This window comes from Cetorhinus maximus, chromosome 2 (assembly GCF_964194155.1).
Source record: "Cetorhinus maximus chromosome 2, sCetMax3.hap1.1, whole genome shotgun sequence".
Classification (NCBI taxonomy): Eukaryota; Metazoa; Chordata; class Chondrichthyes; order Lamniformes; family Cetorhinidae; genus Cetorhinus; species Cetorhinus maximus.
Window position 1 is genome coordinate 76,567,355 of NC_135880.1, and position 26,278 is coordinate 76,593,632.

At 43.4% G+C, this 26,278-nt stretch overlaps 1 protein-coding gene across 3 annotated transcripts in view; it reads right to left on the reverse strand.

Moving 5' to 3' along the window:
- Positions 1-26,278, reverse strand: part of epb41l4a (erythrocyte membrane protein band 4.1 like 4A) — a 349,865-nt gene that overhangs the window by 102,034 nt on the left and 221,553 nt on the right. For all 3 annotated transcript variants that reach the window (XM_078566243.1, XM_078566249.1, XM_078566257.1), the window contains exons 11-12: positions 12,447-12,538; positions 5,137-5,220 (exon numbers count right to left, since the gene is read on the reverse strand). In XM_078566243.1, the coding sequence (XP_078422369.1) occupies positions 5,137-5,220; positions 12,447-12,538 (176 nt within the window). The remainder of the gene's footprint in view (positions 1-5,136; positions 5,221-12,446; positions 12,539-26,278) is intronic.

The window sequence follows — 26,278 nt, forward strand, 5'->3', positions numbered from 1 at the left end:
AGCAGTGTACCCAATATCAAAATGAGATAACGCAGTATTGCTGCTACACTTTTTATTCCAATTACTTTGAATCTTAAATAAAAATGTATAAGCTTGTCAAATTTAAACGTATCTAAATAAAGAAAATTATTTCTCCCCAGCCTTCAAAGGTTAACTAGTGTCACTGACAAGGTTCATTTTCTTCCATATGGTTGACCCACGAAAGATTCTTTAAATAACATGAAATATATGGAAAGCGAGATGCCTTTTTACAACAAGAAATGCAGTTATTTCTTGAGCCAAAACTCTATCCTGGGGAAACAATTATGTAATTACTGAGGGTCATTATTAAATATAATTAATGTAAATATGCTGACTATTAAAATATGATGTTTATAAGATTGTTATGTTTTGTACTGCGTCTTTAATTTAGGGTAAAAATGAAAGGGGTCATGTGACTTGGCCTGAAGTCTGTCTGACAACAGGCCTGGGTAACATGGCTATTAAAGATTAAAGGGATTCCTGGGTTGTGTTGCTGGGAGCGAAGTGTAAGGTATTCACGCTTGGAGACAATGGCAGCAGCATTTGTGTTTACAGTAGTTACACTGTTAGTCTCCAAAGTCCCAGGTAGGTGTGGAGAATGTCAGGTTGTGAACAGTTATGCTTTAAATTTTCCACTTAATTCCAAAATGGAAGAGAGTTGAGGTCTAAAGAATAGCTGATCAGCATTTCTACCTGGATACAAGGCCCATGTGATTCACGTTGCCATGGAAATGGTCTTTGAGAGGGGAAAAGTTTCTAAGATATCCTTAAAAACTCTCAGACCCCGGCAGTCTGCCAGGATCCAAGAGAGAGAGAGCAGCTAGAAGCAACTAGCAGTTAGAAGTCTCTAAGATTCACTGTGCAGGAATGCAGGTGGGAGCTTGCAGTTGGATTAAAAAGACCAAATTCATGAGGATTTGAAACAAGGCTGGAAGTTTCACTTAGTTTGCACCAGAGAAAGAAACTCCAGGAAAAACCCCCACTGTGAAAGACAGCTCTGAAGTTAAAAGTTACCAAGCTGGGAGAGCAGTAGTAAACCCTCAGGAGCTAGGAATCATTTTGGACTGGTTCTGGGAAAATTAATGTATATTTAAGGAACAATGTAAAGTATACCTGTGAAATGGATTTTTCAGTTGTGTTAAAAGTAAAAGGGGAAGTTCTGTTCTGTAGTTTAAAGTCTAAGCTGCCTTCCAATGGTGTTTTTAGTTTGTTTGTCACAGTAAAAGTCTTAACACGTGAAATATTGTTGTCATTTTTTTTAGCTATTAACTTGAACTTCAAATTTTCTTTTAATTAAAAAAATCTATTGGTCTCTACGAGGATCATCACATGTCAAAGATGTACAATCCTATGTTACAGTACAATTGAAAATTCAGCTACTGTATAGAAAATAATGTCTATTAATCACAGGTAATGTGAAGCAACAGCACATCATTAATTTGTCCTAGAGGGAAACATTTTGTGTTCATCTTTAAAACTGGTGTTATTTATTTGAGCGTTGGCTTTGTCTGCAGCCTCTGTGAATTTACTCTGCTCAATAAAGATTAAACTTCATGAGACATGTTATTAAATTTAGCTTGGTTAACAAAGCATTGTGAAACTGTAACTTATTTAAAATGGAGACAGTAGGATCAGGTCTTTATTAGACAGAACAGGATTAAAAAGGAAGATGTAGCATATTATTACTAGAATCAGTATTCATTAAAAGGAATTGAGCTGATCAATTATCAATGAGGGAGAAAAAATTCACTAACAATAGTTCTATGTTTAACAAAAACAGAATTACCTGGAAAAACTCAGCAGGTCTGGCAGCATCAGCGGAGAAAAGAGTTGACGTTTCGAGTCCTCATGACCCTTCAACAGAACTGAGTAATATTAGGAGAGGGATGAAATATAAGCTGGTTTAAGGTGGAGTGGGAGGTGGGGGGAGAAGGGGTGGTTGTGGGGACAAGCAAGCAGTGATAGGAGCAGATAATCAAAAGATGTCACAGACAAAGTATCAAAGAGGTGTTGAAGGTGGTGATATTATCTAAGAGAATGTGCTAATTAAGAATGGATGGCAGGACACTCAAGGTACAGCTCTAGTGGGGGTGGGGTGGAAAGACTGACAGGGCATTACAGGTATAGATTTAAAAATAATGGAAATAGGTGGGAAAAGAAAAATCTATATAAATTATTGAAAAAAAACAAAAGGGAGGGGGAAGAAACGGAAAGGGGGTGGGGATGGAGGAGGGAGTTCAAGATCCAAAGTTGTTGAATTCAATATTCAGTCCAGAAGGCTGTAAAGTGCCTAGTCGGAAGATGAGGTGCTGTTCCTCCAGTTTGCGTTGGGCTTCACTGGAACAATGCAGCAAGCCAAGGACAGACATGTGGGCAAGAGAGCAGGGTGGAGTGTTAAAATGGCAAGCGACAGGGAGATTTGGGTCTTTCTTGCGGACAGACCGCAGGTGTTCTGCAAAGTGGTTGCCCAGTTTACGTTTGGTCTCTCCAATGTAGAGGAGACCGCATTGGGAGCAACGAATGCAGTAGACTAAGGTAGGGGAAATGCAAGTGAAATGCTGCTTCACTTGAAAGGAGTGTTTGGGCCCTTGGACGGTGAGGAGAGAGGAAGTGAAGGGGCAGGTGTTGCATCTTCTGCGTGGGCATGGGGAGATGCTATAGGTGGGGGTTGAGGAGTAGGGGGTGATGGAGGAGTGGACCAGGGTGTACCGGAGGGAACGATCCCTACGGAATGCCGCCGGGGAGGTGAAGGGAAGATGTGTTTGGTGGTGGCATCATGCTGGAGTTGGTGGAAATGGCGGAGGATGATCCTTTGAATGCGGAGGCTGGTGGGGTGATAAGTGAGGACAAGGGGGACCCTATCATGTTTCTGGGAGGGAGGAGAAGGCGTGAGGGCGGATGCACGGGAGATGGGCCGGACATGGTTGAGGGCCCTGTCAACGACCGTGGGTGGAAAACCTCGGTTAAGGAAGAAGGAGGATATGCCAGAGGAACTGTTTTTGAAGGTAGCATCATCAGAACAGATGCGACGGAGGCGAAGGAACTGAGAGCATGGGATGGAGTCCTTACAGGAAGCGGGGTGTGAGGAGCTGTAGTCGAGGTAGCTGTGGGAGTCAGTAGGCTTGTAATGGATATTGATGGACAGTCTATCACCAGAAATTGAGACAGAGAGGTCAAGGAAGGGAAGGGAAGTGTCAGAGATGGACTATGTGAAAATGATGGAGGGGTGGAGATTGGAAGCAAAATTAATAAATTTTTCCAGGTCCCGACGAGAGCATGAAGCAGCACCAAAGTAATCATCGATGTACCGGAGAAAGAGTTGTGGGAAGGGGCCGGAGTAGGACTGGAACAAGGAATGTTCCACATACCCCATAAAGAGACAGGCATAGCTCCATCTTTTTCACATGGTCCATCTCTGACACTTCCCTTCCCTTCCTTGACCTCTCTGTCTCAATTTCTGGTGATAGACTGTCCACCAATATCCATTACAAGCCTACCGACTCCCACAGCTACCTCGACTACAGCTCCTCACATCCCGCTTCCTGTAAGGACTCCATCCCATTCTCTCAGTTCCTTCGCCTCCGTCGCATCTGTTCTGATGATGCTACCTTCAAAAACAGTTCCTCTGACGTGTCCTTCTTCTTCCTTAACCGAGGTTTTCCACCCACGGTCGTTGACAGGGTCCTCAACCGTGTCCGGCCCATCTCCCGCTCATCCGCCCTCACGCCTTCTCCTCCCTCCCAGAAACATGATATGGTCCCCCTTGTCCTCACTTATCACCCCACTAGCCTCCGCATTCAAAGGATCATCCTCCGCCATTTCCGCCAACTCCAGCATGATGCCACCACCAAACACATCTGCCCTTCACCTCCCCGGCGGCATTCCGTAGGGATCGTTCCCTCCGGGACACCCTGGTCCACTCCTCCATCACCCCCTACTCCTCAACCCCCACCTATGCCACCTCCCCATGCCCACGCAGAAGATGCAACACCTGCCCCTTCACTTCCACTCTCCTCACCGTCCAAGGGCCCAAACACTCCTTTCAAGTGAAGCAGCATTTCACTTGCATTTCCCCTAACTTAGTCTACTGCATTTGTTGCTCCCAATGCGGTCTCCTCTACATTGGAGAGACCAAACGTAAACTGGGCGCCTGCTTTGCAGAACACCTGCGGTCTGTCCGCAAGAAAGACCCAAATCTCCCTGTCGCTTGCCATTTTAACACTCCACCCTGCTCTCTTGCCCACATGTCTGTCCTTGGCTTGCTGCATTGTTCCACTGAAGCCCAACGCAAACTGGAGGAACAGCACCTCATCTTCCGACTAGGCACTTTACAGCCTTCTGGACTGAATATTGAATTCAACAACTTTAGATCTTGAACTCCCTCCTCCATCCCCACCCCCTTTCCGTTTCTTCCCCCTCCCTTTTGTTTTTTTCCAATAATTTATATAGATTTTTCTTTTCCCACCTATTTCCATTATTTTTAAATCTATACCTGTAATGCCCTGTCAGTCTTCCCACCCCACCCCACCCCCACTAGAGCTGTACCTTGAGTGTCCTGCCATCCATTCTTAATTAGCACATTCTCTTAGGTAATATCAACACCTTCAACACCTCTTTGATCCTTTGTCTGTGACATCTTTTGATTATCTGCTCCTATCACTGCTTGCTTGTCCCTACAACCACCCTGCCCCCCCCAACCCCCCCCCCCCCCCGCCCCACCACACCTTAAACCAGCTTATATTTCACCCCTCTCCTAATATTACTCAGTTCTGTTGAAGGGTCATGACGACTTGAAACGTCAACTCTTTTCTTCTCTGCCGATGCTGCCAGACCTGCTGAGCTTTTCCAAGTAATTCTGGTTTTGTTTTGGATTTCCAGCATCCGCAGTAGTTTTTTGTTTTTATAGTTCTATGTTTAATGTTTTCCCTGGTTGAATGATAAACCCAACAATTATCGCATTGCTATTAAGCAAAAATATCACAATGCTTCTGATGTGCAAATTTACTAAAACCTTAGTTACTCTTCCTCTTTAAAATACAAAGATTACTTCAGAAGAAGAACTGCTCTGTAGAAATTTTCTTAAGCTAAAGCAATTGTTTAGTGAAATCTGATTACCTGTATCGATGTCTGTACCCTAGGGACCCCAGTTTGCTAAGTTTTCGTGACATAGAATTTGAATACTCATCGGTTTCAGGCAATCTGATTAAATAAAATGAAAGGATTTTACTTAGACAAATAGAGTTGATAAATTAAAGGTCTCCTGCATTGAAAAAATGTCAGCACTATTTTTAAAGTGCAGTTTAAGATAAATATTCTTCATCTCCTGTACAATTGCGAAGAACATGAAGCAGAGACAGGATCGAGCTCAGCTACTGAAGGATCCAGCAATTCAACAATCCAATAATCGCTGACATGATCACTTCGGCACACAACCTCAAGTCTATACGGTTGCATTCAGAACAAGTCACAGCCTTCAGCAGAAAAGGACAATGATAGAAAAAATTGAAGAAACAAAATTGAAGTGAGGAAAAGTGAATAAGGAACGCTCCTCACTGCAATTTCCATCTTGGTGCAGAGATATAGGGCAGAATTTAATGCCGCTCGCCACCCCACCTTCACTAAGAGACGGGTTCACAGATTGTGGGGGGGGGTCCTTGTGATCAATGATTAGGCAGGAGCATACAGGTCGGGGGGGGATGATGGAGATCTAATTACCTTCCTGCCTCCCTCCAATTAAGTTTGGTGCGGGAAGGCTTGTGGACAGCCTTCCTATCCAGTGGCCAATGCAGCTACTTCAGGTTCTCATCATACTGCTGCTGGTATTCAGCCAGCAGCGGGTGGGGGACCCACCATCCAAGGTGGCCACCCAACAAATGCTATTGAGTTTCCCTGCAGCCTTCTAAGAAGGGGTCCCTTGTTCAAAGGTATTTTGTGCTTGGTCGAGGAACCTGGCACCAGGAGGGATGGCCTGCAGGAAGCCCCACTCCACCCTGCCTTTGCTGTCGACCCCACCGCATCCTGCACTGGCTGCACTCCCACTCCCTGGGAACCCCATCCCATCCCACTTATCTGTCTTCAGAGGATTATTGCCAATCATCTCGATGGGCCTCAGCGCAATACCAGCAGTGGCCACCGCTCCTGGTGGCGATGCTAGTACTGCAGAGCTACTGGCCTGATTGACTGGCAGCTCTCAGGAGTGGAACCTTTGCCTAAACCTTAAAGGCCCAACATTGTCCAAGTAAGTGCCTGATTACCCAGGAATAGTGTTGGGCCTCCCCTGGAAAGGCAGTGTGGGCTCCCACTGGTTCTTCAGCCACTGAGGAGGATCTACGTCACTACCACTAAATTCCACCCATAGTCTGCAAAATTCTGCTCCATTGTACCCATAGTTTCAGTATTACAGGTGTTGTTTTGATCTCAAATTTGCGTTGCTACAATGCTGTGCGGAAGTTTGCAACGGTCAGTAGCACAAGCATTAGGGGCATGCAGTCAAGTACCAAGCAAACCATTCAGTGTTCCATGCAAAAGTCAACTAATCACCCTTGCGTATTTCTCTAGTGCTTCTCCCGAAAGTGCCTTTGCCTGGCCTAGAGATCCTATGCAGTGCTATCCCAGTGATTGCAGCGTGGCTTAGTGGAAGGTTGCTGACTTTCACTGAGGGATTCTATAGATGGTGTCGCAGGATGACTTTGAGCAGCTCTGGGCCTACATGGTCCGGCTTTGGACCAAACCACCTCAGCATGGGTGGCAGCCCTCTCAGCTGGCTGGCTAACAGGCAACAGCGGGGCCATTGGCAGCATGGCAGGGGTGAGAGGATGAATGCTGTCATCTTGAGGGAACTGCAGGTTTGTGCTCCATGGAACCACTCCCACTCCTCTTGCTTTAGCAGTGCTAGTAATTGGATGCCAGATTGCTGGGTTGCTGTGAGATCCTACAAGCCCTTTGAATACTGGTATACACAGTGTTACAATCCCCATAGAGACTGATAACTTTTAAAGAGAGATCTGAATTTCCCAGTAACCAAAACAAAAGATTGGACAACAAGATTTCAAGGCTTTTACTGTAACAAATAAACAAAAATCAACAGCAACCAAACATTATTTAGTAGGCAACTAATACACTAAGCTACAGAAGATGTATTCCTAAATAACTTAATACAACTATAAACCCCACAGCATGCTTATAAGTTACACTGTACTCTCAGCACATATGTAGTCTTGTGTTTAAAGCCCCAACCTCCACCCGGCCTTAATAGGGTCTCTTCCCCCGTCCCACCAGGGCGAATCTTCTAGTGTTCTTTTCAGCAAAATCCCTTCACTCAACCTTCTGAGGATAAGCGACTGGAATTCCAATAGCAAGGCACCCTCTGGCGAATCCTTGTTCTTTCACTCTCCACAAGTTTTGTTTCTTCAAACAGGAGATCCATCCTCACCAGCACTCTGCCTGGCAGTTAAGCCAAAAACAGTCTTTTCTCTCTGCTTGGTTTCGCAGCACATATTGTGGAAGTTCTTCCCCAAATCTCTCTGTATGACTGCCTCTGAGGATCTGTGGGTCTGGGTACAGCAAGACCAGCTGCCTCCTTCTTTGCATTGTTGAAACATACACCTGGCTTTAAATAAGTTTTGTCCTAGGTCCTGGTTCCCATGGAAACAACGTCACATGGGCTTGTCCCAGGCAGATTTTGTAGGAAGCCACATCCCCCTCTCCAAACTGCAACATTTTACCTTGAATTAAAGGAGGCAGGTTAAAATAGAACCATTTTATAAAGTCAACAGTATACAACACCCATGATGACAGCAATCTGAGCCTGTATGACAACCAGCTGAGATTTCTTGATCTCAGTCTAAGCTTCCACTGCAGCACTCAGATGTTGAATAGCTTTGCTTGTGCTGCAACAGAAACTGAAACATTGTCCATCAGATGCTGTATCATGAGTGGGTCTGCAAGTTCTGTCATAAAGTTGGTTACCATTTTCATGTTGGCAAGGATGAGTTCCAAGCCCTGTGCAAAGCCTTGTGCCAAGCTGTTGCCAAATTCCTCCATGCTCCCTAACAGTGATGACAGGCTTTCTGGCAGGCCTGCCAATGCACCAAGCATTCCATCAGCCTTTAACTGTACAGCGCCCCATCAAAATCCAGATCTGAGTCTGCGGCAGTAGAACTCACATACAACCGTGCCCTCTGGGTCACTGGCACCTATGCTATCCTTTCCTCCTGCTCTGGCTGAAGATATTCATGCCTGTGACTCACCATGTGCAGATCCTGCCTCATTGCTACTCTCTAAAGCTCGCGCAGTGATCGTATCTAAACTGGGAGTGTCAAATCGAGCAACTGTGCTTCTTCATCATCAGAATCCTGCTCCCCTTGCACTTCATGCTCCCACATGTGTTTGATCAGATGGCTGTTCTTGGGCATCTGAAAGGAAAAAGGCACAGGGTTGCATAAAGGGAAGGAAGGGAAAGCCAGTGGTGAAAGCTTACACCATCTGCAGTTTGTAAATCAGGAGACATTGTGGGATGAGGGGGAAATGGGATATAAGAAATGGATTATGTAGTAATATACTGTCAGCTTCTATGATTTCAGCCCCGCTGCTGGCCAGAGCCTTATTCGGGGCCTCTCTAATGATGGCAAGCACTGTCTCCTTCATGGAGGTGAACACAGACTGCTGTGTCTGACTCTACCAATTATGTGCTGCTGCCTGTGGTTGTGTGCAACCTTGCCCTACAAGAGAGAGGGAACTATTTCGGTGAGTGCGTTACAATGTGTCTGGGTGATGTGGCTGTACAGCTGGCAGTGTGTGCTTGATGTGAGATGTGGGTATGAGAATTTCAGCAGTGCTAAATGTGTGAGAGTGAGCTGAAGCTATGAATGTTAGGTGTGAGTCATACTTCATAGAGAATGTTGGTAGGTGAGTGAATGGACAAGTGTGTGAGGTTAGTGGTTCATTTGTAAGGATATGATACTTGAAGATGCATTCACTGATCTTGACCAGTGAAGTCATTAAACTTCTTCCTGCTCTGGATCCAGGTGCTGGCTATCTGCTCTCATTGCTTTCTCAGTGTTGGTCTGGAGGGTTTCTTGGCCCTGTGTGGATAGAGGGTCTCATTTCTCCTATTTACTCATGCACCAAGGTCTCCAATGCTGCATCAGAGAACATTACAGCATGCTCTTGCCCTGTTGTGCTATTTTTGCTTTTCTTCCTGCTCGGAGACTCTTCCACAGAATACACCTTCCCTTTAAGAGGTGCAAGCTGGTTTTAAATGGTGCTAAACTTGCACAAATGTCTGCCCCCTGCTGAGGCTAGCATGCATTTAGTGCTGGTTTATATGCTATTATCTTTTGCAGCAATGCAGTGAATGGGTCCATTATCAGACCTTAACCAATCTTCTCCCATAGTCAGCAAAAATCTGGAATGTATCAGGTGGATTCAGATTGCAATGGGGGAATGCAATGTGTATTTTGGGGTAGAACCCAATTATGCCCGATCCCCACTGCACCAGGGTTTTTTCATGCATTGCATACATGTGTTCCCTGCATCCATTCTCTCTCCAAGTAATATCAGGAAAAGAAATGATTTGATTCCCCTGCATAAAGCATATCCTGGTGGAAAAAGCTCCACTAAAGGTTAAAGGCCAGTTTCCTCATAACAGATAATCCCAAAGACTGCTGGCTACTCAGAAAACATCTTCATCTATCCCTGTTGCCTCTGTTCCATTGTGGCTAGCCTCAATTGCAAATTGCTCATTACAGCCTTGGTCCAAACACAGATAAAGAGCTGAACTCCAGGGGTGAGGTGACAGCGACTGCCCTTGACATGAAGGCAGCATTTGACCGAGTGTGGCATCAAGGAGCCCTAGCAAAACTGAGGTCAATGGGAATCGGGGGAAAAATATCTCCATTTGTTAGAGTCACACTTATCACAAAGGAAGATTTCTGTGGTTGTTGGAGGTCAATCACTTCAGTCCCAGGATATCACTGCAGGGCTTCCTCAGGGTAGTGTCCTTGGCCCAATCATTTTCAGCTGGATTATCAATGACCTTCCACAATAAGGTCAGATGTGGAATGTTCGCTGATGATTGCACAATGTTCAGCACCATTCGCAACTCCTCAGTTACTGAAGTAGTCCATGTCCATATGCGGCAAAACATGGACAACATTCAGGCTTGAGCCTACAAGTGGCAGATGCACTGCACAAACTCTTTAGACAGCACCTTCCAAACCCGTGACCACCGCCATCTAGAAAGACAAAGGCAGCAGATGGATGGGGACACCACCACCTGGAAGCTCCCCCACTAGCCACTCACCATCCTGACTTGGAAATATATCACCATTCCTTCACTGCAGCTGGGTCAAAATCTTGGAACTCCCTCCCTAACAGCACTGTGGGTGTACCTGCACCACAGGGACTGCAGAGGTTCACAAAGGCAGCTCACCACCACCTTCTCAAGGGCAATTAGAGATGGGCAATAAGTACTGGCCCAGCCAACAACGCCCACATCCCATGAGCAAATAAAAAAAGAAATTTGTGCTACACAAGTGCCAGACAATGACCATCTCCAACAAGAGAGAATCTAACCATCTGCCCATGACATTCAATGGCTGAATCCCCGACTATCAACATCCTGGGGGCTATAATTGACCAGAAACTGAACTGGGTCAGCCATATAAATACTATGTCTGCAAGGGCAGGTCAGAGGCTGGGAATTCTGCAGCGAGTAACTCACCTTTTGACTTCCTAAAACCTGTCCACCATCTACAAGGCAAAAGTCAGGAGTGTAATGGAATACTCTCTACGTGCCTGGATGAGCACAGCTCCAACAATACTCAAGAAGCTCAACACCATCCAGGACAAAGGCACTCCCATCCATCACCTTAAACATTCACTTGCTCCACCATCGACGCACAGTAGCAGCAGTGTGTGCCATCTACAAGATGCACTGCAGGAATTCACCAAGGCTCCTTCAACAACACCTTCCAAACCTGTGACCTCTACCACCTAGAAGGACAAGGGCACCAGATAGATGGGAACACCACCACCTGCAAGTTTCCCTTCAAGCCACTCACCATTCTGACTTGGAAATACATCGCCGTTCCTTCACTGTCACTGGGTCAAAATCCTGGAACTCCCTTCCTAATAGCACTGTAGGTGTGCCTACACCACACAGGCTGCAGCGGTTCAAGAAGGTGACTCACTACCACCTTCTCAAGAGCAATTAGGGATGGGCAATAAATGTTAGCTTAGCCAGCGACGCCTTCGTCCCATGACAGGATAAATTTTTTAAAATTCCTTCCCCAACACTTTTTAGGTGACTGAGGTGTAATGCTGCTGGTGCAGGTGACTGCCCAACTTATGTAAATACCCTCACCTTCAGAAAACTGAAGCTGGATGCAAGATCTGCACCACTATGGTTAGAGCAGAATACACAGAATACATGGGTTGTCTGAACACTTACAGCAACAAAACCCCTCATTTTTTTGCAAGTTGAAAATTACATATTAAATGTTAATTGAACAAAATAAATACATAAAAAAACATATTCAGTCAAAAGTTAATCAAATAGAATTAATTCCTCAGCTGTATTTCCACAGCTTTAGAGTCCACTCTCTCAGGGAGGCAACTCGTATCTGACATAATATAGTCACAGACACACTTAAGGCAAACTTATGTAAAAAGATTGATCACATTGGATCATGAGTCCAGATGGGCAGGTGTACCATTATTTTAGATTATCCAAACACTTTTAATGGAAAATTATGAGCGCTTGAGTGGGGTTTTGAACATATCCTTGAGCTAACCAACAGTGTGTGCTTCTGTAGTGTTTCAAATAGATTATGCAGGGTACACATATGCAATTACAGCCATGCGATGGGACTACAATGACAGAGACCACGCATTATACTGTGATGCACAGGATCATAGCTAATATTGCTGATACAACTATACCACAATATCCTGAATACAAATGTGCTTTACACTTGATGTGATGTCCTCAGGGAGCTCAAACCTTTATTGAACAATGCAAATCTCCCTTGTAGTCCACTTACCAGTGATTTAAAAAGACAGAAAAAAGGCAAATAAATCAATGCTACACTTCCCATATCCCTCTCATTATATATGTAAATGATTTGAATAAAAAACTTAAGTGATGAAATTGCATGTCTAACTGTGGCCTCTGCACAGCGCTGGGCTATATTTCTCTTTTGTGCAGCATAGGAACGTTTCATTAGCAAAATGTAAGCCCTTGCATAAATTTACACTACACACATTATTTTAATGATTCTTTAACCAAGATTATAATTTAGATACAAGTGAACAACCACTCGAGTACTGTCACACTGTCATAGGGATTTTCTTGCAGCAAATAAGGCCAATGTTTGTGCTTTGTTTGTTATTCAGATCTAGTAATGAAATATAAAGGCACATACCTGAAAAATGTATGATACTCCACACAGCATCTCCATAGATGCTTACAGGCTGCTTTGTTGGGTACCTCAAAGAAGTATGATGTTTCAGTGCACTAAAAATAAACAAGTAAATAATAAAATGAAATTTATTTTACCTTCTTGGTATTTCACAATTACCATACAAATCTGGCAATGAAAAAAGTCACACCTTTATAAGTATGTTCAAATGCAGCCAGTAAGCAGTAATGAATTAAAATAATCGCTGTTTTCCATCTGATTAATGGGTTTGGCTGGCTTTTGGGCAAGGCAGGTTCTGGAATAGGCTGCAGCTGAGCTGCTGATAAGCTTAGTAGTGGTGGGAGTGGGTTGGCGGGGCAGGGAGATCACAGAGGGTTGGGTAGAGCATGGTTCTGATGCCTGGATGTAAGGGTTTCCTGCACATCCTGCCAAACTTAATGGCAGGATAACTTTCACATCTTTTCAACATATTTCCTGCCTGACAGTCAACCAGGCTGACAGGCTGACTGCCTGATGTATGGAAAAGAAGCTCAGGAATGAAGTGGGAGTTAGTGTTATACACCACTGGAGCGCTGGAACACTGTGGTAGGGGTGGGACATCGGATAGGGAATTTGGACATCACAGTGGTATTATCATGTGGAGGTAAGCTTGTTGATTCTGGGGAAAAAACACTCCTGTTCCTCTTGCTCACAAGCAGTGAAATAATGGCACTTATTGCATGGATTCAGCTTCTTTGGTCATTTACCTGACAGGTTTCCCCAGGCCCGACAATCACGATCCCCACAAGTTGTAAATAAAAATTAAGTTAAAATGGAAACATGCAGCCGCCTCAATCCCGAGAGTGGATTGGTCACCCAGTCTGAGTTGTCTCCGTTAAAACCAGAATTGGGCTGGTTGGGGTCGGGTTTGAAAATTTAAAGATTTCAAAATTTCAATCTGTCCATCCATGGGGATTAACATTTCTCTTGCTGTGTGAGGTGAACATAGACTTACCCAAGATTGGATAGGAGATGACATTGATTACTTGACATGAAATTGGGCCTGAACACCACTTAAATTTGCCACATTTCTATTTCTTTAATAGAATGAAAAACAGTTGATGATGCATTCTGAACGGGCATGAAACAAAAACACACTCAAGGCTTCAGCGCATTTAACAAAAAAACCCTTAAATGTTTAGAATACTCAAAATTCCAACACTTTAACCTTGAGCCTGAGAATGGAATTTTCAAGATAGCAGAATGAAGTATTATTTTACAACACAGCATGACAGATGAATGTTGCTGCACTTTGCTGATCTTGAATAAAGGAGATTTTGGTGCAATCAAGGTTTTGTTACAGTGGCTGGTCTGAATACAAAGCTGTTTCTGAGTAATCGTTTGCAGTTCAATGAAAAATGTGATGGTTCACTGTGCTGGATTGAAAGGTATGCTCAAGAACTAAAGGCAGTTTTAGCCAGGGTCATTCACCGTGGCATTCTATGCGGTAAATTAAGTTCATCAGACATACTTATTTTTCATAGGCAGTAAGCATTACATAAAGTTTATTTTGTGAAACTCATCATATGTTAAAATTATTTTATTTGGTAAAATTAACCTATCTTTTTTTCTTCAGGTGACAAAGGATCTGCTTTGAACTTCCAACATTTTCTATGTTGCTTACAATTATTTTATTTTTCCCCTCAAATATATATTATGAAATTATTGCACTTAATTTTTCCATGTACTCATGTTACGTGTTACATAGTATATTACAGAATTATAAAATACAATGACCATATTCCCATAAACTAGTATTTGATATTTAAACGTGATACCTCCAGGGCTTTCAGGTTTAGTGAATGCATTAATAACAAAAGGTCTCTGAAACATTAACTCAAAATTGATAACGTGGCAGTGCCTGCAGGGTTTTTCCAAGTTGATTACTGTCAGCAGACTGATTGATCACACATACACACTGGCTTCATGGAGACTAGGTCTTTATCTGACTTGAACGTTTTGTGAACTTGAATAGAAAATTAATTAAAGCTCCTTTTGCTGTCTTATCTTCCCAATCAACTAGCTGTCTTAATTATCTAAAATCAAAGGACAATACAAGAGAGTCAGTGGCCCTGGAAACGCACAGGCTCGGTACTATAAATCAGCACTTTCAATTAACATTTTTGGCCGACAGCAGAATTCTTTTCATTTTAAACTTTTTCTGGTTGTTAACAGTGATAGTTTTTCCTCATTTATTTGTACATCGATATGTATTACTTTTGCTGAGCTCGCGGTCTTCTGAGTTAATAGCGAATAGATATTTTTCTCAGTAAATAAATTCTAGGATTTAAATGTGAACTTTTGTAGCATAGCTGTGCTGTGTATATCCCCAGGTGGCATAATGATAGGGAGTATTGTTAGAATCCTGGGAATAAAATAATATTGAAAAATAGACAAGTTTCTCAATACATATGAGGAAGGCAAGGAGGCACATTCTTTATGCCTTATATTCAGTGCATCTGAAACCTCCAAACGATCATTCTAGCCACTCAGTATGCCCGAAAACCTTTGCTCCCCATTTACCAATCCGCTTCCAAATTCCTTATCCCACCTCCCAAATGTGCTTTAAATACTCTTTCTTAGCCCAATAAATTGACTCTACACCACCCAAACTGGCCAACCAATGTTTCCATAAGTCTTTCTACCTAGCCTTTGATGTGGCCTCCTTGACCTTTTCTCTCTCTTGAGCAGTTACAATAAAAGAATGTTCTGAAATTCTGGCTCAATCACAATGGATAAGGGGAAGCTTCAGAAGCAAATGAGGTAAGATAACAGCAAGCACTTGCTGATATTGAATATCAAGTTCTAATTCTCATAAGCATGAAGGGAGGTAATAATTTGGTCTGAATTGTGACAATTCCTATTGACAATATGATTAAGACCTACTTAGTGATTTGTCATCACAGCAATGTCAATGACTTTGTCTACTGTAATTCCTGATCATCAAGTGAGTTAAATAATAAACTTGTGCAATTCCTCCCGTTCATGTCCTAAGAAAGGACACAACAAACAGTTGGGTCAATTTGTGACAAGCCAATGGAACTATTCAGTGCAGTAAACATTAGTTTTGATCTTCCCCCTTCTCTCAAGCTACCAGAAAAAAATTAGTTCTCGTTCCCGTATCTGAGGAAGATGCTTAAATTCTAGGCCCTGAGCTCTGGATTACAACCCGAGAGGTCTTGCTTTTTAGTCTACTTCCTAATTCCCGGAATTCTTGATGCAAGAACTTATCTCTCTTTCTGCCTATGTCATTGGTACCAACATGTACCATTCAGGATGCCCTGCAGCCATTCAGTGACATTCCGGATCCTGGCACCAAGGTATTGGAGGTGTCGGCAGGCTTAAAAGTGTCCCAGACTTCTGAGGGAGGCAAGGGAGGAGATCTCAGTGGCTTTGACCCAAATTTTTGATTCCTCTCTGGCCACGGGGGAGGTGCCAGAGGACTAGAGAACAGCTAATGTGGTTCCGCTATTTAAGAAGGGTTGTAGAGATAAGCCAGGGAACTACAGGCCAGTGAGTCTCATGGCAGTGGTAGGGAAACTATTGGAGAAAGTTCTGAAAGAGAGTATCTATCTCCACTTGGAGGGGCAAGGTTTGATCAGGGATAGTCAGCATGGCTTTGTCAGAGGGAGGTCTTGCCTAACAAATTTGATTGAATTTTTTGAGGAGGTGACCAGGTGTCTAGATGAGGGTAGTGCAGTTGATGTAGGTTATATGGATTTCAGCAAAGCCTTTGACAAGGCCCCACATAGGAGACTTATAAAGAAGGCAAATGCACATGGGATACAGGGTAATTTGATAAGGTGGATTCAAAATTGGCTTAGCTGTAGGAAGCAGAGGGCAATAACAGAAGGATGCTTTAGTGACTGGAAGCCAGTGTCCAGTGGCGTACCACAGGGATCTGTGCTCGGTCCCCTATTATTTGTCATTTATATAAACGACATAGATGACTATGTGGGGGGTAGGATTAGTAAGTTTGCAGATGACACAAAGATTGGCTGGGTGGTTCGCAGTGAGGTTGAGTGTCTTGGGCTACAGGGAGGTATAGATGGGATGGTCAAATGGGCAGATAATTGGCAGATGGAATTTAACCCTGAAAAGTGTGAGGTAATACACTTTGGAAGGAATAATTTGACAAGGAAGTATTCAATGATCGGCATGGCACTAGGAGGTTCTGAGGAACAAAGGAACCTTGGCGTGTGTGTCCATAGATCTCTGAAGGCAGAGTGGGGTGGTGAAAAAGGCATATGGGACACTTGCCTTTACCAATCGAGGCATAGATTACAAAAGTAGGGAGGTCATGTTGGAGTTGTATAGAACCTTAGTGAGGCCACAGCTGGAGTACTGTGTGCAGTTCTGGTCGCCACATTATAGGAAGTATGTGATTGCACTAGAGAGGGTGCAGAGGAGATTCACCAGGATGTTGCCTGGGATGAAACATTTAAGTTATGAAGAGAGGTTGGATAGACTTGGGTTGTTTTCGTTGGAGCAGAGAAGACTGAGGGACGACCTGATCGAGGTGTACAAGATTATGAGGGGCATGGACAGGGTGGATAGGGAGCAGCTGTTCCCCTTAGTTGAAGGGTCAGTCACAAGGGGGTATACGTTCAAGGTGAGGGGCAGGAGGTTTAGGGGGGATGTGAGGAAAAACCTTTTTACCCAGAGGGTGGTGACGGTCTGGAATGCACTGCCTGGGAGGGTGGTGGAGGCGGGTTGCCTCACATCCTTTATGAAGTACCTGGATGAGCACTTGGCACGTCATAACATCCAAGGCTATGGGCCAAGTGCTGGTAAATGGGATTAGGTAGATAGGTCAGGTGTTTCTCACGTGTCGGTGCAGACTCGATGGGCCGAAGGGCCTCTTCTGCACTGTGATTCTGACTACCCTCCCGAACCCTGGCTCCCCAATGGAGACCCTGACTTCCCTCCTAACCCCCCAGGTAACCCCCGTGACCCCACGACTACCACCCCAACCTGACACCACCCCTCCTGCTGACCACTCGACTCCACCACAGCCCTTCAACTAATCCTCCCGACCACCTAACTAACCCCCCCAGAGCCCAACTAAAACCCCTTACCCAACTACTCCCTCGTCCACCCAATTCGCCTCCCCAACAATCCCCAATGCCACACCTGCTACCCTATCTCGTCACCCACTTAACTGCCACTCTACCACTTTACCCACCCACTTTCCATCCTACCTCACCCACCTACCTACCACCCTACCCCCTCACCCTCGGACCTACCACAACACTCCCTCACCCACCCACTTGCCATGCTACCTCTCTCACTCACCCACGTGCTGCCCTATCCCCTCACCCACTCACCTTCCACCCTATCCTCTCACCCACTCACCTGCCATCCCACCCTTCTCAACCACTTACCATACAAACTTAAACTCTCTCCATAGCTTCTCAAAGCGACTTCAGGACCTTTAAACTCTTTACTTATAGGTATACGGTAGTTAGTGCCGTAAAAAGGGGGCGTTGCTTAGCTTCCCCTGACGGACCTGAACTACGACGATGGACTCCCAGAACAGGCATGCTCATGGAGATAGTTTGATGACCTCATTGAAAAATAGATCAGCAGGAAATTGTAGTGAAGCATGTAGTTCCACCGGAATAGCACCTGACCAGCAACTAGGCCAATAGAAACCTACACAACATAATGAGGAGCTGATGAAGAAAGATTGTAGATCTATATGTATTGTGACCAGGAATTGTAATCCCTTAATTTTGATCTACCACATGTTGGATCACAGCACATGTCAATAAGTGACAAACTGCTACAAATCATCAGATAGCTAAGGTATGTCTGAACAATGCCTCTGTACTCAACAGCAAGTTGATGTGAAACAGAAGTGCCTGGATGCTAAACCATGGCCAATGGTGAAATTAAATGTGAAGGGTTTAATAAACCAGAGTCAATGACACTAATGCTATTAAACAAAGAGAAAAACCTCTTACAGAACCAAAATAGCAGCTGTATCAGATGATCGTTACTAATCTAATAGTTCACCTTTGCTCCATAATACGCTCTAAGCGATTCTAGATAGAACAAATAGTTTTGTGTGTTTATCTCACAGTAAAGAATCTCTTTCACAATATTGAAGAACCAATTTGGTTATATTTCGGCATTAAATTCCTATTTCTTATTTCACAAAAACTGAAGTGAGAAATTAAATAAGTTGATGGCTGGGAAAGTATGTTGAATTTTGGTTCAAGTTGTTCCAAATTCTCTAAACTTGCAATGTATGTTGTAACGAAGAGGAGATAATTAACCCAATTTATTTTTGCCAATTCAGTTCCCATTGGTCACTGGCTAATCATATTACACGTTAATACCAAGCACAGAAGCCAATGTTCACAATAATTGTCTTGTATGAAGAGTATTTTGTGAATTATTAATCCAACCATAATTTTGGGGATATCCTGACTACTGACGAATTTCTGAATCAGTTCTCAATTTCTCCAACATGGTACTTTAATCTTCTATTAGTCATGAGGGCACGGTCTGTGATTTCTATCAATACACTTCCTCAGTCCCACCATTTAAAATCAAATATTCTCTCCAGTTGGAACTTGAAACCAACATTTTAGAATTGATTTTTTCTGTAATCCTCAATAAGATGCTAAAGCCAATGAATTCAATAGCTTAGCTTTCAGTATTGAGCAGTAAGATAGGGTTACCAAACGGTGAACTTAGTAACTTAGTAACCTACAGTTTTGCCTGAAATGTGAGATTCTATATACCCATCTTTGCCCCATATTCTTTAATGCCTCCAGTTAACAAAAATCTACCTATCTCAGTTTCAAAATGAACAATTGATCCAGCATCAATTGTCATCTGTGGAAGAAAATTACAAACTTTGGCTATCCTTTTCATGTAGAACTGTTTCCTAACTTCATTTCTGAAATATCTTCCTCTCATTTTTAGGCTATGTTCCCTAGTCCGAGATTCCCCCAATCAGTGGAAATAATAATACTTGTTCCCCGTAATGTCCTGAAAACTTGAAACAAATCACCCTTAACCTTCTAATTTCCTGGGCATACAACCCTAATTGTAATCTCTCTTCATAATGCAATTCTAGAATCCAGATATCACTCTGATAAATCTATGCTGCAGTCCCTCTAAGGCCAATATATCTTTCCTAAGGTGTGGTGCACGGAGGTGCTCAAAGTACTATAGGTGGTCAAATCAAATATTTGTAAAGCTGAAACATGACTTCTACCCCCTTGTATTCTATTCTGAGACAATCACTGTGGAATCACCATTGGCTGGATTTTACAGGACGTTGTATTCCCCAACCCCCGACCAATAAGTCGGTTGTCAGCCTATCCATCCAAAACACGGCTGTCCTGCAGCGATAATACATTTGGAGCAGTCTTAATTGTTTCAGAATGGGACTTCCAACCCTATCCGGGACGAAATCCCACCCTAGAGAGCTGCCGGACAATCAGATTAGCCAACAGTTCTGTCGAACCAGCAGTGCCTGTCGCTGACCTGTCACTGGGTCAAAATTCTAGAGCTCCCTTCATAACAGCACTGTGGGTGTATCTACACCACATGGACTGCAGCAGTTCAAAAAGGTGGCTCACCACCACCTTGTCATGGGCATTTAGGGATGGGCAATAAATGCTGGCCTAGCTAGCGCCACCCACAACCCGTGAACGAATAAATAAAAAGGGCCAGGTTTGAACAATGGCCACTGCTGGGACTATAGGCAGTCCCCGAGGAAGAAGATTGATGGAGACGGACATGAAGGGATTTAGGATTGGCCTGGCGGGCAGACCCCAGCAAACTGGCAGTGGGGGTTGCGGGCCAAGTTTGAGGAGCTGGGGGGAGGGTTAAAGGGAAAGGTACTTTCTTGTGGAGGGGTGTCCCCAAAGATGGTAGCCCCTTCCTGCCTGACAGCAGCCCGCACAATGAAGGCTGCTGGGCTAACTGCCTTGCTTCTGCATTCCCATGCCGCACTTAAAATAGTGGCATAGGCAAAACGAGGCCCTCGATTGGCCACTTAAGGGCCTCAATAGGGCTAAGGCCAGGCGGGCTGCCTGCCTGATGCTTTATCCGCCCACTGTAATAGGGAGATAGGTTGGGGGTGGGCAGGAAGACGGTGGGAAGGCCACTCACTTTATTTTACGAGGTCACTCCCGCCTTCAAATACTCCAGCAGAGTGCCGCAAAGTCTGGCCCCATTTATATATTGCTCACTCAGTAAAACACATGTAGGAATTTGAAGGCAAACTGGATCAACCTGTAAGATGAATGAGAGACTACCCAGAAATATCATCATCACTGTTATGGAAATTTATTAATAATCTGTAACTGGGGATATAGCCTCAGAATAAAGGATAGGCCATTTAGATGAGGAGGAATTTTTTCACTCAGAGGGTGGTAAATCTTTGGGAATTCTCTATTCCAAAGGACTGTGGAAGCTTAGTCATTGAGTATGCTCAAGACAGAGATTGACAGACTTCTAGATAATAAAACCATCAAAGGATATGGGGATAGTGTGGAAAAATGGCATTGAGGTAGAAGATCTTATTGAATCTAATATGATCTAACTGAATGACCGAGCAGGCTCGAGGAGCCAATGACCTATTCCTGCTCCTATTTCATATGATCCTATGTAACCTCAGTGGAATTGTGTTTTGCACAAGACTTGTAACTGTCTTGAAAAGGTTTGTTTTAAGAATAAGAAGAAAGTATTTCCACTTAGAACGTGCCAATCATGTTCTTCGGATTTTCCAGTGCTTCAAATCCAAAGAATTTATTGTGAAGGGAAGTCACTTGTCATGGAACCCAATGTGGCAGGCAATTGTGCACAACTAGGTTCCACAGTGTTATAAAATTCCAGTTATTTTATTTTTAGTCATGCTGGTTGAGGGAGAAATGTTAGCGAAGAAAATTCTGCGATTTTCTTCAAAAACTATCATGGGATCTTTTACATTCACCCACACAAGTCCTTTGTTTAACATCTCATCTGAAAACAGCACCTATGACAAGGTAGCACTCAATCTCTTAGCACTGAATGGAAATGTCAGATTATGTGCTCCATTTTAGGAATAAAATTGGCAACAGATTCACACAACTGACCATGAAAAAAAACTGACCACCTAAAGAAAACAGCAAAGATAATAAATGTTGGAAGAATGGTGTTAATTTAGCTTCTTTAAACAAAAATCCTCAGTTGTTAATTGTGCACTATTTATTGATGAAAATTTGTTTAATCAATATTGGCCAACCACCTAAATTGTCAGAATGTAATTTTAATATGCATAATTTAAAATGCAGAGTGGGACATCGGTTAGCTCAGTTGGCCAGATGGCTAGCATGTGGTGTAGAATAACGCCAACAACCCAGATTCAATCCCCATAGCAGCTGAGGAAGTTGTTGGGGCCTGCCTCCTCACTTTGGCTCATAGTGAATTCATGGCGTAAGCCATGGTTAAGCAACTCTCAGTCAACAAGGATGCTACATGAAATGAGAGAAAAAGCAGAATAGGCATGAATGAATAAGACTTGTCTTATTCCAACATTGTTTTTCCTCATATTTTTATGATAATTAAATGGGCATGGTGTTTTACCTCTTGGCAACATATATTAGGAATTTGAGCTGGAATGTTCTATTGCAGCTGCTGATCTCCATGACAAATTCTTAATTTCTGCTCACAGTTGGTGAAACTCAGACTACAATTCCAAATCCTTAAGATTACCTTTCTACTTTACCAAGAAACCTGGTATTGAATCATTTTTTTAATATTCAGAATTTGAACTTTGTAATTGCAAAGGGAAAAGTAACACATATTAAATTAAAACTCAAGCATTTCACATTAGTGGGCATTAAAGCAATTTTCACAGTTTTGCAGCAACAAGTACACATTATTTATTACATCTATTAATATTGCATATTGTGTTATTGTTGACAGTAAATTGATGTACCTGTGATATTACTTAAAAACATCTTTAAGTATCACTTCAACAAGCATGAGTAAGGTATTTGATCTATACAAATGCCTCTGTCTCTATGTGCTGATGCTTATAAAAGATGGAAAATGTTACCAAAGCAAAAACAAAGATAATTGCTTTTCTTAGGAGCTGAACTTTTTACATCATTGAGAAGACTGAAGTTATCGCCTTTGGCTCTGCTGCAAAATTGTCCCCTTACCTCCAATTCCATCCCTGTCATGGAGCTAGGTTGAACCAGACCAAATTTGCCATTTGATTGAACTCTGGGGTCAGCTTTCAACATGTGTCCTCTCCATCACAAAAAGCAGGTACTTCCCTCTCTGTAACATCACCCATCTCCTGCCTTGCCTCAGCCAATTGCTGCTGAAACCTTTATCCATGTTTTTGGCTTTGTTTTGTTTATGTTAAAGACACTTTCTAAATGCAAGTTGCTTTGGTGTTGTCACCTCAAGACTGACCGGCTTCCCATCCTCCACATTCCACACACTTCAGTTCACTCAAACCCTTGACCCTATATTATTGTGCAACAGTTCCAGTTCACCAATCACCCCAGAAGCTACACGACCACCTAAGGACCCAAAATGACGGGCAGGATGAATGTACACATTCCTGACTGGAAGTGTACAACCCGTCATTTCAGTGCAAGAGGTTACACTCACTTCAAGAGGACATGGTGAAGGGTTTGAGTAAGCCAGAAAATTATGTTGGTGAGGGTCATGCGCTGTGTGCAGAATGCACTCATAATTCCAGACCAGCCCAGCTATTAGGGCGTTATGCGCTGACCTTGATCAGCAGAGCGTGATGCTAACTGGAAGGTTTCCTCACTAGCGCAGTAAAAAGGATCCTGCAGCACTTACAGATAGTCTTCGATTACTACTTCTGTTTAACTTCAAGTGCTTTTTGATGAGTTTTAGTAGTCTTCAGAGTTTACTTTCTCTCACAGATAAGGGTTTGGATGCTTTTGCACTCCTGTCATTGTTATATTGAATTAAATAGAATGTACAGCACAGAAGCAGTGATAGCGGGCTCCACAAATCTGTCTGCCCCACATTAGTTTCCAAATATAGGAGGATCTGGGTTGGCTGTCTTTTGGGTATAAAGCACAATTGGAAGCACCAGGGAAGCTACCAAAGAACAGCACAAGTTGACTGGAGAGAGGGGAGGAGGACAATCAACAAGAGGTGATATTGCAGAGGGTCTTCAAGGAGGAAAACTGCAAATTAATCTTGTGACCTTCCTATAAACTTTTTCCAAAACCACAATACTACCCACCATCTGAGACCAAAGCTGGTTGCAGCACTCTACCTGGAGTATGGTATAAGGTCTTGCAAAAAGGCAATATTTATTTCGTAGTTAATTGCCCTGTAAATATTCCCTAGCACTTTATTCACTGTAGCTACTGCGACACGGCATTGGTCATGAACTTTTATATATCTATGCACCAGAACACTGAGATCTCTCTCTTTCAGCACTGGCTTTGGTTATTTTCCCGGAAGAGCGTATATGTCTTCAAGATTTGACTTTTCCTTATACACAACACTACACTTTTCTAAGTTAAAAGTAATTTGCCAGTTACGGGTACAACCCCACAGCATCTGAATATGCCTGTAGTGGTTAAGTATCCTTAAATCCTGACTTTTTCCATGTACCTTTGTTTCATCGGGAAACTTGCAGATCGTCTTCCCCATACCTACATCTAGTTCATTAGCGAACTGGTAAAAAGCAAAGTTCCTAACACCAATTCCTGTAAGTCATCATTGATAATCAATCTCCAAGCAGATCCAAATCCACTGACAACAATTTGTATTCAGCAAGTTTTCAAAGCACCACACTAGATTACCACTAATTCCACAGGATTCTATCTGTAATATAAGGGTGTTTGGCAGTGTAAGGGTTAATGTGGGACTTCTAACAGAAGCCAGCATGGAGTCAGCACCCATGCAGGACTGTAGCTTGGAAGTTTATGTAGTTATGAGTAGTTAATAAGCACTTACAACCATACAAGCCTCCAGGCATCTCAATGAGACACCAAACAACTCTTACAACAACTTTATGAAAGTCCAGATGGACAGTCCCCGAGACTTCTCTCATCCACCAATCCTTGGGACTTCTTCAAAAATATTTGGAGGAATCGATATGGCTAAGTTCAATAGCTTTCAGGAGCAAGGCAATGAATGCATCTTTAAATACCATATCCTACCAACTGCACCACTAGCCTCGGACACTGCTCAATTCACCATACTCCCATCATGCACCACCAACAAAATCTACCAATCAGGACTCAAACTTGGCATTCATATGCTTCACTGCACCCTCGCATACATAGTACTGCGGCAAGCCTCAAATCCACATCTCTCAGGTTGTGCACACTCAAACAAGCTTCAACACACTCATTGACATAGTTCCTTCTTGCTTACTGGACAGGTGGTACACAACCAGAGGCAGCAGAAGCTAAACAGAGGGGGTGAGATGTGTCTGCATGTCTTGACTACCAGGGAGGAGACAGCGCTGGCCCCTATTGGGACACTCACTGTTAAGTGGTGAGACTGAAGCCATTGAGGATGACTGGATCTTCATATCCAATTCTCATTCTCACATCCCCCTTCCTCTTCATCCCATGACCTCTTCTGATTTACAAACTGCAGACGGTGTAAACGTGCACCTATTACTTTCACCCCCTCCCATCACCACAAAATCACCCCATTGCCCTTCTCCTTTCAGATGCCCAAGAAATGCAACTTGGCCAAACAGTGGGACAGAAGCAAGAACAGTGATGGTGAAGATGCACCATCACTGGATTTCACACTCGCAGCCATGGCCTCATATGACACTCAGACACTGTGCGCAATTTAGAGAATAGCATAAAGGCAGGATCCGCAAATGGTGAGAGAATGGGCATGAGTGACCTGCAGCCAGAGGAGGGGCAAGGATAGCGCAGCGTCCAGCTAACCAGAGGGCAAGGTCTCACATGAGTTCTGCTGCAAAAGACTCAATTAAGAACTTTGATTAGGTAGCCTATGTAAGAATGTTGATAAGTATGCACAATGAAATTCTTGGTGCATTGGGAAGTTTGCTAGAAAGACTTAGGTTAATGTCAAGGAGCATGGACCCACCTGGCACAGGGCACTAAACAGAACCTGGACCCCATTCTTTTCATGATGGTCAACTCCATCAGCACAGTTATGGATCCAACCAGCATGCAGGGTCTGATGGCTGATGTCTCCGCTTCCATTACAGCACAAGTAGCTTCCATCAGATGTCTGAGAGCTGCAGTGAAAGCTCAGACTGAAGTAATGTGATGCCAGCTGTTGCCATCATGGTGTAGGTTACAGTATGGAAAGAGGCTTGCTGGGTGTTGCCCCAGTCCAACTATCTGTCCTCCAACAGGTTCCTAGGATTGCTGAGTAGGGTGGTGTTTCATATGGTTTTGAACCAGACAGTCTGGATTTCAGCACATCTGGCCCCGTTCCAGTACCGGATGCCCTCAGTAATTGAAGTTCAAAATCCTGGTTTATTCAGTCACATTTGACTCCCATTATCCTGAATAACACCTACATCACAGACCATTCCATATCACAACATGTATCCACACCTCAATATCACAACAACAGCATCAAAAGAGTGCACAAAGACCTCTCTTGAATGATGGAATTCATGATTTCAAAGTTTGCATTTTTTCAGTCAGATCCTAACTGAGAGGGAAACTGAACCTTCAGGTTTCTAGGGAAACTAAAACTGAAATGGAAACTTCAGGTTTCTGGGGAAACTGAAGCTGGTTGAGACCGGATAAAAGGCACAGAACTACTCAAGCACAGACAACCCAGTG